The following is a 17,521-nucleotide window of genomic DNA, read 5'->3' on the forward strand; positions in this document are numbered from 1 at the left end:
CTCAGGACAGCAACCGCCCCGTGGATTAGCTGGGCCCTGCTCCTCCAGGCCTGCCCACCTACTTCTCCCTGCCAGCCGCCCCTCTGTGCAGCCCGCCTCTCGCTGAGGGAGGTGGAAGGTTAGATAAGCCACCAGCTGCCAACCCTCGGGGAGGTGTCTTCCTCCCACCTTCCTTCCCTCCTCCCTCTGTCCTTCCTTTCTCTCTGTTCTCCCTCCCTCTCCCTCCCTCCCTCCTTTCTTCCCCCTGCAAACCTTTTGAGGGCACTCTGTGTGCTAGGAGGAATTCTAGACGCTCGGGATGCAGCAGGGAACAGACTGACAGAAATGGCTGCCCTGGAGGAGTCACATTCTATCGGCTCTACTGGACAGGCTGGGGTTTGGGGATGTGCCAGGTGTCAGTGACCCCACCTGGTCCTGCTTCACACAGGATCCCGGAGGGTCAGAGCTGGCAGACTGAGGGGCATGTTGAGTCCAAGCTACAGATGGGAAAACAGTGAACCCGAGAGGAGAAAGGGCTTGCTCTGAGCCCCACAATTGGTCTCTGCTGTCCTCTTTCCTGTGTCCACAAAGGCCCATTTCTAGAAAGCAGGGCTTGTTGCTGGGCAGAAAACCCCCAGCCTAGGGCCCTGCAGGTTTTGTCAGCCCCGAATCAGGTGCCCAGGGGTCCTGGCCTGCCACAGCCGGCTGCGTTGTGGGCTGGTGACTCGACGTGCTAGGCTCTTGTGAGGGGTAAGCAAGATGGTGTACGTGAAAGACCTAGCGGGGGCTTGGTGTGTCTTCCCTCCCCGCTCATGTAGCCCCGTTACACATCCCTGAGCAGCTGTGAGAAGAGAGGAGGCACACGGACGAAGGATTCATCGTCAACAGTAATAACAACAACTGCTATTTACCAATGACTATGTGCCAGACATGACGCTAAGCAAGCCTTCTACCTGCTGGTTTATGAAATTCCAAGAGAGCCCTGGGAGGTGGCAAATTCATTCTCTTGGCAGCTCATGTTTTCTGAGGGCCCACCATGTGCTGGGTGCTGTTCTAGGCACAACAGGAAACAACCCCCCCCCAAAAAAAAAATCCCTGCCACGATGGAGCTTATATTCAAGTGGGAGGAGGATAGACATAATAAACAACTAAAATCTATACTAGGTTAGAAGGCGATGATATTGTTATTCCCATTTTACAGATGAGGAAAGCGAGGCCCAGAGTCTCACTGATGGTGGACGAGGGAGGCAGGATTAGGAGCCCAGGCAGGCGAAGGCCAGAGCCCAGGATCTTAACCTCTGCACAGTCAGCCCCAGGGATGGGACCCAGGAGCGGGTGCAGGGCAGCACAGAAGGGCAGGGCGCTGTGTACCAGCCCAGCCCTGTTCATGTTCTCGGGGTGACCTCAGGCAAGGCAGCTTCCCTCTCAGGGACTCGCCCTCCTTCATCGTAAAGGCTGCTCTCAGTCTAGATCAAAGTTCTCAACCATGTAAGTCCTCCTGAGAGAGGAGAGGCTGCAACCCAGACCCAGAGGTAAAGCAGGCTTGTGTTTTACCTTAAATATTCATATGACTTTTACCTTCCATTCTCTAAAATTTATTTCTTTTTAAATCTCTCTTTGGGAGGTAGCATGGCACAGCCGTTCAGATGAAGGACTGGCTGCTTCACTAACGAGTGAGACATCTTTGGGTGGATTACCTAACTTCTCTGGACCACAGTTCTCACATCTGTGACTTGGGAACACAACAGCACCCACCTCCTAAAACTGACACGAGGTCTACATAAGTTAGTATATATGAAGCACCGAGGGCAGTGCCCAGAACACGGCAAGTGCTACAGAAGGGTGAGCTACTATTATTAATAAATAAGTAATCTCTTCCCTAAGTCTTCAAGTAAAATTGACCCTCCTCTGTGATATGCCGGGCTGTGATTTGTGTCCCTGTAGTATATTCCACAGGCCATCAGAACTCCCAAGAGTGATAGGCTCAGGCCTGAATGACTGCTGAGTCTTCCCCTCTGTGACATTTTCTGCTCTCCATTTCTTCCCATCATAATCTTTCTCATCATTCAAGGCCCAGTTCAAGGGACACCTCCATGCAGCCACCCCAGATCTCACTTAGAAGGCACATTCTCTTCTGCTGTCCAGTACCCTGGGTATGGTATAAGGGAAGGAGCACAGGACAGGGTAGGGGTGGGGACAGGCGTCCTCACTGAGCCCTGCTCCCACCTGCCCATGAGACCCAGGCCTGACTGAGGTGGATGGAGGCTGGGCTTCACAGCCTCTTCACTCTGAGGATCCTGTCCACAGTGATGTTCTCCAAGGACAGGCTACCCTGGGGTTCTGCTTAACACGGTTTTATAGAAAACCACTGGAAAATCATCACCTCCTCTGGACTATTTCTCACTGGACTAACATGTTGAATGGAGAACTAAGCAGATGATCTACTGCATCTAGAAGGTTGTAAGACACGCTTCTTAAAATAGGACCACACACGGACCTGGGGATTAGGAATGTTTAGGGAGGAAGTGCTCCCTTTTGGGTGGTGGGGGTGGCCCAGTCCCGGGCTTTCTTGGATGGTGACGTGATTCCTCTTGGCACCTCCTACTGTCCCCCTGGCTCACACCACCATGAACATCACCCACAGTTGGGGATGCTAGTTGTGCCTGGGTCTGGGCAGGAGCTGGAGGGTCCCTCCCCTCCTGAAAGCCCTTCCATGGCTCCCCGCTGCCCTCAGAATAAAAGCCCAACTCCTGAGCTTGGTTTACAGGCCCTCTCTGGCTTCTTCCCACCCCTCAAGGGAACACCACTTATTCTGAGAAGCCTCTCCTGACTCCCCAAGACTAAGTTAGGGGCTCCTCCCAAGTGTTCCCACAGACATTAACTGCCTTTGATCATGTCATGTCTGTCTCCTGGATGGGACTGTGGACTTCCTGTGGGCAGAGATGAGTCTCTTCCATCTCTGATGCCCCAGCACCCAGCTCTGTGTCTGGACTGGGAATAGAGTCCAGTGAAAGGGAGGGAGGGGATGAGGAAGGGAGGCAGTGATGAGGGTGTGGGGAGGGGTCCTCATAACCAGATAAACCACTGACCCTGAGAATCTGAGAATTTGAATCCTTAGACTGGGATGAACTCTCTGAGAAGCATCTTGGTTCACGGTTCCAGGTGATGCCAGGACGGGCCACGTGGACCACCCCTGGGGTTAGGGAGAGACTGACCAGATGGGGCCAGCAGGATGCAGGGGTAGATATGCTGATCACAGAGTCCATGCACACTGGGACACACAAATGGCCACAGAAAAGACTTCCTAGCACTGGTTAAACTGAGGCCTTGGCTGGCCCAGGGCCCAGCAAAAATACCATTCAGGGGTCTCTCTGCACCAGGCAAGGCTCCGGTCACCCCTCCAACATTACTGAACTCCTAAGGGAGGACAATGCCCGCTAAAGCTAAGCTTGTCCGGTGTGCAGAACTTTTGAGACCCCAAAGGTTAAAGCGGGTTCCAGGGGTGTCCCCATCTGTGTAACCCGCCAAGAATTCAGGACCATAACTTGAGCAAATTGAGAGCCTCCTCCTCCATTCACACAAGAAAGTCCCACTGGAGTCGGCACATCAGCCAGCTCCCCTCTGGTACTTAAAGTCTATGCAGTCTCAGGGATGAAGGGGAGGGGAGGAGGAAGAAGCAGGAAGAGATGGGGGCAGGAGGGAAGAAAGAGGGGGAAGAGAAGAGGGGAAAGAAGATTGAGGGCAGGCAGGAGGGGACGAGGAGAGGGAGAGGAAGTAGCAATTATTGCTGCCAGGATTTTCTAGAATACAGCAATGTTGTAAAGCAAGGTACAAATGTCCTGTTTTTTCCAGGGAGAAGAGGGAAGGTACCTCTTCGAAGAGACTAACAGGTTGACCCAAAAGGCTGTCTCAGTGGGAAAGGGGCACCTGTTCAAACCCCACTTTTCTCCAGCTACAGCAGATTGCTTAGGGCCTCAACATCCTCCCCTCCTCTGGCACCTGCCTCCCTCCACCAAGGGCTGGGTGGGGCTGGAGACAGGCCTTACCGTGAGCCTTGGCCTTGTATAGTGCAGCTGTCAGCAAGAAGTTCACAATGTCGCCTGGAGCCACGTCCTCTGCGCTCACTAAGACTATGGCACTGCCCGCAGCCTTGGTGGCCACCAGGACCCTGCCGCCTGCCACGCTGGCCAGTTGGTAGGGACCCTTACCTAGTGCTGGAGAGAAGAGACCAGTCGTAAGCCCTGCCTCCCTGGGCCTTTGTGCACCCCCGATCCTGCCAGAGGTGGGGAAAAGAGAGGGTGCGAGAGAGCTACTCTTGGTTGCTTCCCTCACCCCAGATCCCTGGGAGCTCGACTCCATGAGAAGGAAGGGACGTAAACTCCAGGTTGTCAGTCCCTGATGGGAAATGACCCTCTGCACAGTGCCTGAGCAATTTCACAAGAAGCCTGAGGACAAGGCAACCCATGGGACACCTCCGCCCACCCACCACCACCAAATGTCTCTCCGTGAGCCTGTCTCAAAGCCACTGCTCTATCTAGGGTCATCTCTGGAGCTTAACATCAGACCTGGTCTCTGCCCACCCAAGGCCTGAGGGACGACAGGAAGTCTTGGGCTCAACATTAGTGTTTACCTACCTATCTCGAAGTATCATTTTTGTGTCTCTTGGGTTCCAGCAGTTGTTGGTGTAGGTTGGAAAGGGTCCTGGGGTCTCTTAGACCATTGCAATAATCTTATAACCGACCTCCCTGCCTCTGGCGTGTCCTTCAGCTTCCGGTGCTTCCTCCCCACAGGTGTCTGAGTCACCTTTCTAATCACACGCCCTGCTGGGACTCATCAATGGCTCCCTATTGCCGTCAGGATAGAATCCAAGAGCCCAGACTGAATTCAGGGACCTCCGCCTACTTCCTCACACCCTTGCCTGGCCACACTGAACTTCTCTGGCTCTTCCTTGAAAGAGCTGTGCAGTGTTCTACCTCACGCCTGTCCTCATGCTGTCCCACCCACTCGGACTAGTCCTCCCTGTTTTGTGCCTGGCAAACGCCTACTCAACCTTTGGGGCCCCGCTCAAATGTCACCTCCTTGGCGAAGCTCTCCCTGCACCCTCTCCCGCCACACACAAACATCATCCCTCCTCTGCGCTCTCCCAGCCCTCGGAGTGTGGCATATACTGATCACAGCTCTTATGATGAGGATCGTGACAGAGGGTCCCTGTCTGCCTCCTGGACCCAGACGGGAAATGGCCAGCACTGCACTGCTAAATGCATGACAATAAGCTCTCAACCAAACAAACAAAACCCCGATTTGTAGCGTTTGCTGATTCCCATGGTGTGAATGCTCACGCCAGTGGTCAGTTTCAAACTACAGACTGAATGCGGAGTTAGGAGCATACAATGGTTTCAGAGAGCCGGCGTGGGCCACCACACCAGTGCAACAGGCCTTGTTGACCGCTGATTCTCCAGCACCCAGCAAGGGCCTGGACCAGAGAAAATGTTGGTAGAAGAGCAGAGCAAGGAATGGATGGGTGGGTGGGTGAGTGGGTGGAGGATGCTAGAAACAGCTTGTCCTTTGCCAGTTACTGCCACCCAAAATGCCACGGAAGGGAGAAAACTCTGCTCAGAGCTGTCTTGCTGAAATGTCTTTGCCTGATGTCAGATAGACCTTGTCTGTCCCAGGGACTGCAATTCTCCTACTTCAGATTCGTTCCTATAAGAAATGCTTCCTTGGAGTCAGGAGGAAGTTCCTGGCCATCAGGAATCCCTAGGGGCTAACTGTAGTCACTGCTTTATATTGCTTTACCCTGGCCCGGCTCTCCTGTCTCAGACCCCCTGACTGGTATCCTGGTCTCTACTCAGTCCCCCTCTATTTCACTTGCTATACTCTGCCAGTGGGACATTTCCCAGACCAAAATCTGGTAATACAGGAAACTGAGGACAAAGCCTTGGGCCTATGTCCACATAGGCCTGCTCCTGGCATGGTACCTCGGGAGAAGTCAAAGGTGAATGACACCAAGGACCTGACGAGCATCTAACTCTGCCAAGATCTGACTTCCCACCCCATTGCCCATGACCCTAGTGATTAAACTGAATAATGAGCTCTAATGCTGGGCATTAACCTTCCTTGGGCCTTTAGTCATGACCTGAGTTTTCACCCCAGCTAATGCAGAAGTTGGAGCATTATCTTGGTCCCCTGTGACCTTGGCTAAATTTGAAGATGAATCTGACAGTCTGAGCCAAGCTACAGGTTTTGCCTTGGCCATCTCAGAAAGAGTAGTTTGCATTTGCCTTTGCCACTTAAAACTTCAGGAGACCCAAGAAAATATTCCATGGGCCTGACGAACTAGACTGTGAAGGCCGTAGGGTGGCACACTGTGCAAATGGGGTTTTAACTTCCTGGTGAAGCTGCCCTGGGTGAGAACAACTCCTGGGAAGCTGGCCTGGCCTGGACTCTAGACAAGGGCTGCAGGAGCTTCTAGGGACAGAATTCTGGGTCATGCCTGGTCTCTGCACTGTCTGGGTTCTCTCTGCATGGTGGGGCTCCCTTTTGCCCCATTTCACAGCTCTTCTCGGGGCCATCAAGGCATCAGGGCAGGGGTGGCAGGGCCTCAGCCCCCCAGACCCTGCTTGGGGAAGACGGGCTTACCTTTGTTAAAGAAGTCACAGTCATACGCTGAAAGAGAGAGAAGAAGACTTCTTGAGAAGCCTGGAACAGAGGCACAGAGGCACGGCCCCTAGCAATCCCAGCTGTCCCAGATTTGGCTTGCTTCCCAAACCCCAAGATTTAGGCATGGTCACTGGATTCATACATCTTAAGGTGTAGGAAATACCATGGCTCCTCTCTGTATCCCCAGCACAAAGCTCAAAGCCCGGCCTAAAGTAGGCACTCGGCATGCATCAAATGAATGAATGGATGGATGGATGAATGAGTTAATGAATGTTAGATAGAATGGTGTGTTTTGCGTGGCCCCAAGGGGCAAGGTTAGAATCAAGAAGTGGAAACTCCAATCAGAAATGTTATAGCAGGTCCTGGAGGAACACAAGCGCAAGACAGAAGTTGGTATTTCAAGAACCTTGGGTGGAAGGGAGCCAGGGGCCTCCAGGATCCAAGGCTTTTTCAGGCCTCTGGGTATAGTTTCCACTAGGTTTTGACACGCTCCTCCAAGTGTGTGCTCAGAGCACCCTCTAGTGGCCCAGCCAAGCACCACAGCCTATTGCCTTGGCACCTCAGCCATGGATTCTTTAGTCCATTGGGGTAAACTGGGGACCCTGCAGGGGCATCTAAAGCCAGAAGCAAGGCCATGAGTAGCCAGTTGGATAGACCTGGTATAAAGGCTGAGGAGGATTCTCCCTCAGTCCTAGGCATGGTCTAAGAAGGCCACCAACTCTACTCCATATCCCACTGCATTTGGCATTGACCTCTAGAAAGAGCACTAGCAGTCAGATTGACCCACCACGTGGCTATGGGAAAGTATTTATTTTTCTTCACTTGTTGACTCAGAAGATTGAACATGAGAATTAGATCTGAGAGCCTCTGGTTTCAAGTGTGTACCAGGTCAGGGAGAGATAGTCCGGAAAAGTCAGACCTGAGTTCAAATTCCATCTCTCTCACTCTTCAACTGTGCATACTGGGACAAGTTACTCAACCTCTCTGAAATGTAGTGCCCTAATCTGTAAGATGGGACCGCCACTAGTGTCTGCTCCATAGACTTGTGAGGTCTGGACTAAGGTAAGGCAAATGCTTACCTTGGGTGCAAAATGTAAGAGGGCGTCAAAAATTTCAGTAATTAAGATATATAATATTTTAACACACTGTTAAAAAATTTTTTAAGTTAATGCAAAAATATCCATGATAAATAAAATATCAAAAAATTTAAGTAAGGACAGGATCAATGACAGCGCCTTGCCGAGTCACACTGGATCCTGAGGCTGAAGGGAAAATCAATAATATTGATCCTGTCATTACTTAAAACTTTGATATTTTGTCCACCGATGCCAAAGATAGTTTTGCATTAAGTTTCAGTTTTTAAAACAATTGCCTTAACATGTGATTTATCTCCACTACTGAGTTCTTGGTGCCCCTTAAATCTTGTATCCCAGGTGAGGTGTCCCTTAGTTCACTCTAGTCCTAAATATTAAATGAGTTAACACACAGAAGGCACAAGGCCTGGTAGACAGTGGGTCCTTGTAAATATGTGTTCCCTTCTCCTTCACGAAAGATTTTTATCTGAGAAATAGAGGGAGGACCACTGAGTGTCCACAGAGCATCTGCAGTGGGAGGGTCTCAGAGGAAGATGGGCAGAGAAAAGGGAGACCAAAGGCAGATTCTGTTCCATCTTCTTCCTAGGGTTATCCTGCCTGGAGCTCTCAGGGCTCAGGACATGCTAGCCCTGTGTCCCCATGAAAAATGACAGCAACCTCAGTAATAGCATAGAGCGCTGTGCCAAGGGCTTTACATGTGTCATCTCATTGAGAGCTCACAGCACCCTGCAAGGCAAGTATGGTTCCCTCAACCCTCAATGATGAGTCAGAGTGTGAAGAACATGCGCCAGGCCACCCCACTTGGTGACCGCTAACCCAGAGTCTGGCCCCAGGGCCAGTGTAATAACCACTGCACCCCAAAGTGAGGCGTAATTGCACCAGGAAGATCAACGGTATGCAGGAACAAATAATAAATAATAAGTTAATGAGTAATTTAACTTTCTGCATATTTTATTTAATTTTTAAAATATTTACTTTTATATCTGTTTTACGATACACATTTTCACTACTAACAGTATATCTATGTACATGTGTCTATGTATATGTATGGATTCGTGCTGGAAATATTCTTACTGGATAGGAGCGGACAACCCAGGGCATTTGCAGACCACCATTGTTCTAAATAAACTGATGTCTTGTGCTGCCTCTGATGAGGCCTATGTACCTTAGCTGGCAAAGGGCTTTCACATTCCCTGTCCCATTTAGTCCTCACAATAAAGCTGGTGGGGCAAGTCTTCTCCTACTTTTCGGATGAGAAAATTGAGCCCCGGAGAGGTTGGGTGACTTGTTAAGGCCATTTGCAAATGGTGAAGGCCACACAGCTTGTAAATGGCAGCTGTGGGTCTAAAACCCAGGGCTCCTAACTCTTCTGGCAAAGTGGTTAAGGGCACAGGTCTGCAGCCAGACCATCTGAAGATGAGCCCTGGATCCACCGCTAACCTATGTGACCTTGAGCATGTTACTTAATCTCTGTCTCTGTCTAACCTGTTCCCCAACTGAAAACAGGAATAAATGGTCCTACTTCATAGGGTTTTGTCAGAATTCAATGAAAGATACAGGCAAACCAGTATCCAGTTGGTGCCTGGAACATACCAAGTATTCACTAAACGCTAGCCAGGCAGTGATGGCACCCCACAGACCTGCCCACAGGAGGGTCCCCACTCCCTACCTTGGCTGATTGGTCTGCATACTCACGGCAGAGGTGTGGGGTCCGCCAGTCCACAGCCACCCCATGCTGGCAGCACTGGTGGGCATAGGCAGACACGCTGGCACAGAAACACTCACAGTCACCACCCTGGTTGCACCCACATGTGTCTGTCAGGCAGTTCGAGTAAAACCAAGTGACATCGACCTGGGGGAGGTCAGAAGTCAGAGGTTTGAGAATAGTTCCCGAATGTTAGCTCTTCAGCTTCCCACTTAGCCTCAGGAGTGGCATAAACATGAAGGGGTCACAGGACAGGGCAAGCTGCCTAGTGAGGTGAGGGCAGACAGGTGGCCTTTCTTCCAGAAGGAAACAACTCCATGGCCCAGACAAACCCCACTTTTGAGAACTGAGCTCTTACCTTCCCCAGGCCTGTACTATTGGATGCAAGGGCTAAGGATGTGGCCGAGAAACAGATGTGGGGTGTGAACTCCCAACCAGGGCCAGAGACAGTGCAGGCCAGTCCGACAGCAGCCTTCAAGGCCCTGGAGGGGACTATGCGAAGCTAAGCGCCAGCTCCCCTGTCTCCTCTGAGGGCAGAACGGGCAGCAGGCCGATGCCACAGCATGAGGGGGTTTTGTTCACTGTTCAGAGGAACTTCTTCATCAGGAGGAGGAGACAGATTGGGACAGGCTTGAAAAGGGCATGGAAGGGGCACCGGGGGGGGGCTCAGTCGGCTGAGCATCTCACTCTTGATTTTGGCTCAGGTCATGATCTCATGGTTCAGTTTGTGGGATCAAGCCCTGTGTGGGGTTCTGTGCTGACAGCACAGAGCCTGCTTGGGATTCTCTCTCTCCTCTCTTTGTCCCTCCCCAACTTGTGTACATGTGCATGCAAACACACCCCCCTCAAAATAAACAATAAAAAAATATTCTCTCTCTTTCTCTCTCTCTCTCTATCTGCTCCTCCCTTACTCTCTCTCTCAAAATAAAGGAGTGGCATGGAAGTTGTTTGTCTGGCTGTCTGTCCTGGGTCATCTGGGAATCTGGGAAAACAGGACAGACGCATCTGAGTTGGCTGGAGGTGGGGGATTGGCAGAGGTGGATCTCCTTTCTAGACCTGAGGTGCCTCTTCTGAGCCATGGGTTGTGGGGTAGGGGATCTGAGAGCAGAAGGGATCCTGGGAAGGTGGGGAGGGGATCAGGAGGGCTGAGGCTGGGCTCCACTCACCACAGGGTGGCAGGTCTCAAACACCTCACTGAGCAGGATGCTGCACTCCTTTCTGGCAAATGGTTCCCGGAGAGGATTCAGGACACATGTGTCCCAGGGGTCAAGGGTATCTGGGCACTGAGAGGCAAAGGCAGGCTTGTTGATCTCCCTGTCTCCACAATGCCTATTGCCTGGTGTGGTTGACAGACTCTTAGACTGACTCCCATGGTCCCTGACTCCTGAGGTTCAAGTCCTTATATAATCCCTTCTCCTTGAGTGTGGGAAGGACTTATGAAAGCTTCAACTTGACAAAAGAAGGCTAAGGTGATGGGATGGACATGGTCATGTGTATGTGATTGCATTTTTACGTTACATAAAATGGTGGAGCCCATCTGTCTGGAGTCTCTCCTTTGCTGGCTGTGAGGAAGCAAGCAGCCGTGTTGGAGAATCTCACATGGCAGGAATGGTGAGTGGTCTCTAGGAGCTGAGGGTTCTCTCTGGCCCACAGCTAGCAAAAACACTGAAGCTCTCCGTTCTATGGTTGCAAGGAACTTAATGGAACTGACAATCCCCCAGGTGGGGAAGGAGATACCTCCCTAGTCAAACCTCCAGATGAGAGCTCAGCCCAGGCTGACACCTTGGTAGCAGACTGTGATACCCTAAGCAGAGAACCAAGTCAAGCCCCACCCTGACTCTTGACCCACAGAAACTGAGATAATACATGTGTGTGGTTAAATTTTGCCAAGTCTGTAGTAAAGTTGTTACACAGCTATAGATAACTAACAACTAATACAGACTTCCCCAGTGTTTGCCAGGCCTCTTCCATTAGGCCTACATTCTCACCAGAGCCTTCCCCCCACCCCCAGGATATGCCAAGGGGATTACCAAGAGAGGAACAGCAGTAGGGGGATCAGAGGGGGGGAGCAATAAAAGTTAGTCACCCTCTCTACTTCTCTAAAATGGGAGTGGGCTAGAGCACACTCTTCTGAGGCTGTAAGAACAGCCTTGTCCCACCTCAAGATTACACTGAGCTCCAAGCCAGGACTATGCTCTGACCTCAGGCTACATAAGCTCATCTTCCTCTACCCTCCAACAGAGAATTAGGGACCTAAGATGACCCAGTCCAAGAAGGGCAAATATATAACACTCATATCACTGCTGTCTGCTGCTGCACTCATGGCAGACATAACAAATCAACCACAGTTCTCCTAGATGAGCCTGACACAAGTCTTAGGTATTTCTCAGCACAGCTTCCCAGGCAACCTCTTCTGACTGATCAAAGTTGTCGTGAGAAGTCAAATCCAGTCACCATCCCTCTCCTGGCACTGCTCCTTCACAGAGGACCACAGAGAAGATGGAACTTGGTCAAGGTCACCCAGCAAGTCACTGGGTGACCCAAGACAAGAACCTAGGTCTCCTGCTCTCAGTTCAGTGCCATTTAACCCCATAGCTCACAGCTTGGGCACCTCAGCCACCTTCCTCATTTCTCAACCTGCAAGGCCACCTTCCTCATTTCTGCCTCTGCTAATGTTATCTTCCCTCTCAGAGGCTTTCTCTCTGATACATGCATCTTTCCAAATATGGCCTATCCTTTAAGTACCACCCTACTCCCACCTCCTTCAGGAAGCCTTCTCTGATTGCCTCAGTCCACATGGGTCTCTCTTGGATTGTCCTCTGGGCCAAATCTAGTGCCAGGCACTGGGGACACAAAAGATGGGTAAATGGTCATGTTTCAACAAGTCTTATCTTCCCTGGCAGGCAGTCATGTCTCCTAGGGCAAAGGCTTTGTCTTCTTTGCAGCCTCTACCTCCTGCCAGGGCCTGATCTGGGGCACAGGTGCAGCCCGATTTGGGAGATGGGTGGTACGTGTCCACAGGCCGCAGGACAGAGTCTAAGGCTGGGGATGCTGGGTCAGAGTCCGGCAGAGCAGTTGCAGGAGCAGCCTCACAGAGGAGCAGTCTCTGACCCGGGTCCCCTCAGAACTGGTCAGGGCCCATATGAGTGAGAGAGGGAGTCAGCCTAGGAAGGCTTTACCTCGACTGCAGCCCAACTGCTGCCGAACTCCTGGGGGTTAGTTAACTCTAAATTCTCCGGAGTCCTCATCTCATTGATGGTTTTTAAGTCAAAGTTTCCACAGAGTCCGGCCAGCTGGCCCTGAAAGAAGAGAGGACATGGCGGTCATCTGCAGGAACACCAGGGATGAACCACTGGCAGAGGAGTCACCATGGGCCCAGGAATCTGTCATGGACCGAGAAGCAACTTTTGGGGTCACTATGTAAAGAGGGATAGGAGAAGAGTCAGAGGAGAAGGGCACAGAGTGAGGTGGGGGCAGACAGGACAAGAAGTGTGCTGCTCCTGGCTCCTCGGTGACAGTATAGTTCATGCAAGGATGCACAGGGGCTTAGATCAGCCCCAGACAGGAGGAGGGGCCCCCGTGAGGGTCACCGCTCATGCAACTACCTGCCACTGTGGCCCAGCCTGGATGTGCACCGTGGTTCTCTGGTCCCATAAGAGGGTGATGTGCTCCCTTGGGAAATGCACCAGCGTGAAAAACCCTGCTTGCCAGGTGTGGACCTCCTGCTTCTCATCCAGGAAGCTCTCAGGACTCTAGGGGGACAGAGACAGTCATTCCTGAGGCTCGAGTGTCCCCCAATACTTGGGTCAGTGGGGCCCGGCTCTAAGTCACTGTCCAGCCCTGGGAAATCATGCCTCCCTCATGTCCTGACATTGACCTCTGTGTTCTTAACTCTGACCAAGGAATTCAATCTGGGCTGCTGACTCAACGGCTCCAAGAGAAACTGCTGTGGTAAGGAAACCAGTCCCCAGCCCTCGTCTGCCCCCGGCCCCTGTTAACATACAAATTGTCTGTACAACCTTAACCTGCACCGGGCCTTACAGGATTTCCTGAGTCATCATCAAAGATAATGAGTGAGTTCCCAACGTTGATGGAAATAAATTTCCTGCAGATGATGCCAGAGCTGTAGCAGTCTACATTTTCTATAATCACAGAGAAACTGAAATCCGACGTGCTCTGAGGAGAAAATAAGTCAGTTCATCAAGCCAGGGAGGGAAAAGATCCATGCACAGGTACAGAGGTAGCGGGACATGGACTCTGAGGTGGCTTTCAATCCACGTCTACTTCTTACTAACTGTGTGACTTTGGGAAACTTCAGTTCTCCAAAGTTCAATTTCACGTAGTCATTTCCAAAAAGGATCTGATGGATGGAGAATGAATGAATGAATAAATAAATGAATATATAAGAGGGATGATTGATGCTGACAGGGGTATAGGGACAGAGGTACTGCCTTATATCCATGGATGATGGTAGTGTAAGCCTTTTTGGAGGGCAAAATTTGCAAGCACTGCATACAACTTTTTATAGCACTTCTACTTACAAGAGTCTAAAAACACATCCACAAAAGTATTCATTGAGCATTTAAATATCAGCAAATGCCCATCAATGAGGGGATAATAAAACACACTAGAGCATGTCCTCTCTGTAGAATTTTACAGAAAGAAGAAGTATATACTGACTGCATGAGATCATGACTAGGATATGTAGTATTAAACAAATAAAACAAACTGCAGAATTCTATCCACATAAACTAAACAAAGTGCATGTGTTCATGTGTGTATGTCTGTCTTGTGGAAAGTGATCTTGCAAGATTCACATTTAACGTTATGAGCAGACAATGGAAACAGAAGAGCTGTGAGGGGAAATACTCATTTGTAACATATGCTTCTATATTGTTGTAAACGTCTGTGAAGAGCACGGATTATCTTTGAAATTTAAAAATTAAAATGGGTCAATAATCTGTTTCATGGAGTTACAGAAATTATGTGAAAGACCCCAGTACAATGCCTGCCCCATAGATAAGACTCATTCCATAAAAGGTTTCTCCTTATTATTATTGCTTTACTATTATATAATGTGACAGGCCCTTGGCAAAACCAAGGTCCCCTAGGTGTGAATCCGGCACTCTCCCACCTGCCCTCTTGGGACCCCTCTTCTCCTTCTGGAGAGGATCCTGTGTCTACTATGCCTCCCATCCCACACCACTATCCCTTTTCCTTCCCATAAGCTGACAGCTTTAGCATGTGACTTCTTAAGCACACCGAACCTCCCATCAGATTTCTTGGTTAAAACCTGACACCAGCTCTGCTACTGCCTAGCTGTGTGATCTCAGGCAAGACACCTAACTACCCTAAGCCCAAGTTGCTGCATCTATAACATGGGGCAAATATATTCTACTTCATAAGGGTGATGTGAGAATTAAGTAAAACAATCCACAAAATTTTATCAGGAGACCACCAGGTATATAATAAAAGCTTAGAAAACATGAGCTCTTATTACAGACAGAAAAAACATTGGGACCCAATGTGGCAAGGCTAAAATGGTGAGTAGACAGGCAGTGAGGTGTTTTGTGCCTGGTGAGTTCTGTCTAGCCCTGAGCCTGGTCCTCAGCACTTCTTTCAGTCTCCCAGTAATTACCCACCCACCTAATTGTGCATCATACTGGAGTCTAGACTATCACTGTGCCTGACGGGTCCTCAGCCTCAGCTGCCTTGGGTCCCCACAGGGCCAGCCTAGCAGACACATCCAGGAGCTCACCTTGACCAGGTGCACTTTGCATGCCCCCACGAAGTCAAAGGGGAGCCCATCAAACGTGCGGTAGTGCCGGTCACCATAAGCCGTGCAGGTGGAAGCGCAGGGGTGGAGAGCACACTGGAACGAGCCCTGCTGGCACACACTGAAACACAGGTGCCACACCAGCTCTCAGGGCACACCCCACACACACAGAATACCCATGACAGAGCCATTGCCTGTAGAGTTCCCCTGTGTGCCTCTGAGTTAGGGAGTCACAAACACCATCAACCTCCACCAGAAGCCTGCAGGTCACAAACTCACATTCACGTTAACATTTACAGAAACATCCCCCAAATTTCTTTCTATGCATCACTTGTATATATACAACCATCCCTAAATAACACACAAATATGCAACATGAGTATGAACATGGTGGAAAGGGGATGCTAGCCCATACTCATGATCATGCATCTCATATCCGTCCTCATCCCCAGCAAAAAGCAGAGTGTGAACAGTACCCTCACTTACCAGGTATGGCAGGGAGACATGACCTGGTCCCCAGGGAAATATTCCTTCCCCTTCCAAGTGCATGGGCAATCTTCTGGCAGGAAACATGCATCCCCGTGTCTGAGTAAGCTGTAGGGACACAGCAAGCAAGTGGTCAGGAAAGCACACTTCCCATATCTGTCATCTATAGAAGACCCTGAATCCACATGGATACTGTTGGGGGGCGGGGAGGTCTCAGCATTTATGCCAGAAGAAACTGACCACGTACCCAACTATCATCCTGCTGCTGCCCAGTGGGGCTCAGAGGTACTTTGGTAACCGGAAAAACCAAAGACAGACTTGGCCCATGTCAGAAGCCTCTGCCATCCATCAGGAAGCAAGTCTCAGTTATACCAGCCACATCCCCCTGGCCAGGCTAGATGCCAATTGCCCCTTAGGCACTAGCTGTATATTAATAAACAGACCGTGAGCAAGGGCATTGATGCTCCTACTCCAGTTGCTCATGGAACAACCAGTAGACCTGCACTGAAAGAAATGTTAATGGAAGTTTTTCAGGAAGATGGACACTCAGATCCACATGAAGAAATGAAATGCTCCAAAAATGGAAACTATGGTGAAAGATAATTTTTGAAATTGTCTCTTAGTTTCTTTAAAAGGTAATTGAGCATTTAGAGCAAGGTTAATGTCAATGAATTGTGTGGTTTATAATATACGTAGAAGTAAAATGTAGAACAATAATAGTACAAGGGATAAGGAATACGTAAATGAAAGTATAGTGGTATAAATATTCTATATAAAGTGATAAAATATTAATTTACAGTAGACTGATAAATGAAATACGTATATTATAATCTCTAGAAAAATGCAAAAAATAAAAATGCCAAGATACATAGTTAAAATGAAGTAAGGGAAATAAAATATAATATTAAAAATACTTAACCCCCAAAAGGAAAGAAAAGATGAAAAAAACCCAACAGAACAGACGGATAACAAAGAACAAGATGCTAGTATTAAATCCAATCCAATTACATTAAATCCAAATGTATAAACTCTTCAATTATTAAAAGTGAGAAGCTGTAACACTGGCTAAAAAAGCAAGACCCAACTATATTCTGTTTACAAAAGACACAATTGAAGTAAAAGCACAGATAAGTTAAAAGTAAAATTACGGAAAAAGTTACCATGCAAACATCAGTTATAAGAAAGACAGAGTGGCTTTATTAACGTCAAAGTAGACTTCCAGCCAAGTAGCATAAACAGCAATAGGAGGGATATTTCATGACAACGAAAAAGACCATATATTAAGAGAAGGTAATAATCCTAAATGTGCATGTACCAAGCAACAGAGTTTTAAAAACAGGAGCAAAAACTCATTGAACTAAAAGGATAGAGAGACAAATCCACAGCTATCATTGGAAATTTCAACACTCCACTCCATTAACGATAGAACAAAAAATCTTCAAAGATGTAGGAGATCTGAACAATTGGACAATGCTCTTGACCTAATCGACAATTTAAAAACTCTATAGAGAACAAGATGGAGTCACTCATGTCAGGGAGTTGCCTGTGTCAAACAATGACCCTAGCAGCTAAGGGCATTGCAGCCCAGACCAGATATCACGGAGACCAGTAGCAGCTTATGGCACACTCAGAACTGATAACCAGCAGAAACAGAGGAGATCTGCAAAGCTCCAAGACTGATTAAATCCCTTTAAAAAGGGAGGGTTATTGTAGCAAACTGTCAGACTCCTCAGACACTGACCCCTCTTTGAAAAAGGCAGCTGCTGCCAAAGGTTCTGCCTGATTGATCTCCATCAGAACAGAGATCGTTCACTGCTTGAA

At 49.3% G+C, this 17,521-nt stretch overlaps 1 protein-coding gene across 1 annotated transcript in view; it reads right to left on the minus strand.

The window, feature by feature from the left end:
• OTOG (otogelin) overlaps positions 1 to 17,521 on the minus strand; it is an 83,972-nt gene that overhangs the window by 31,700 nt on the left and 34,751 nt on the right. The window contains exons 24-32 of the mRNA XM_077761075.1: positions 15,701 to 15,808; positions 15,197 to 15,335; positions 13,480 to 13,614; positions 13,044 to 13,190; positions 12,618 to 12,737; positions 10,605 to 10,721; positions 9,429 to 9,585; positions 6,619 to 6,645; positions 4,026 to 4,193 (exon numbers count right to left, since the gene is read on the minus strand). Coding sequence (XP_077617201.1) covers positions 4,026 to 4,193; positions 6,619 to 6,645; positions 9,429 to 9,585; positions 10,605 to 10,721; positions 12,618 to 12,737; positions 13,044 to 13,190; positions 13,480 to 13,614; positions 15,197 to 15,335; positions 15,701 to 15,808 — 1,118 coding nt within the window. The remainder of the gene's footprint in view (positions 1 to 4,025; positions 4,194 to 6,618; positions 6,646 to 9,428; positions 9,586 to 10,604; positions 10,722 to 12,617; positions 12,738 to 13,043; positions 13,191 to 13,479; positions 13,615 to 15,196; positions 15,336 to 15,700; positions 15,809 to 17,521) is intronic.

Source organism: Crocuta crocuta, unplaced genomic scaffold (genome assembly GCF_008692635.1).
Source record: "Crocuta crocuta isolate KB4526 unplaced genomic scaffold, BGI_CrCroc_1.0 scaffold233, whole genome shotgun sequence".
Lineage (NCBI taxonomy): Eukaryota > Metazoa > Chordata > Mammalia > Carnivora > Hyaenidae > Crocuta > Crocuta crocuta.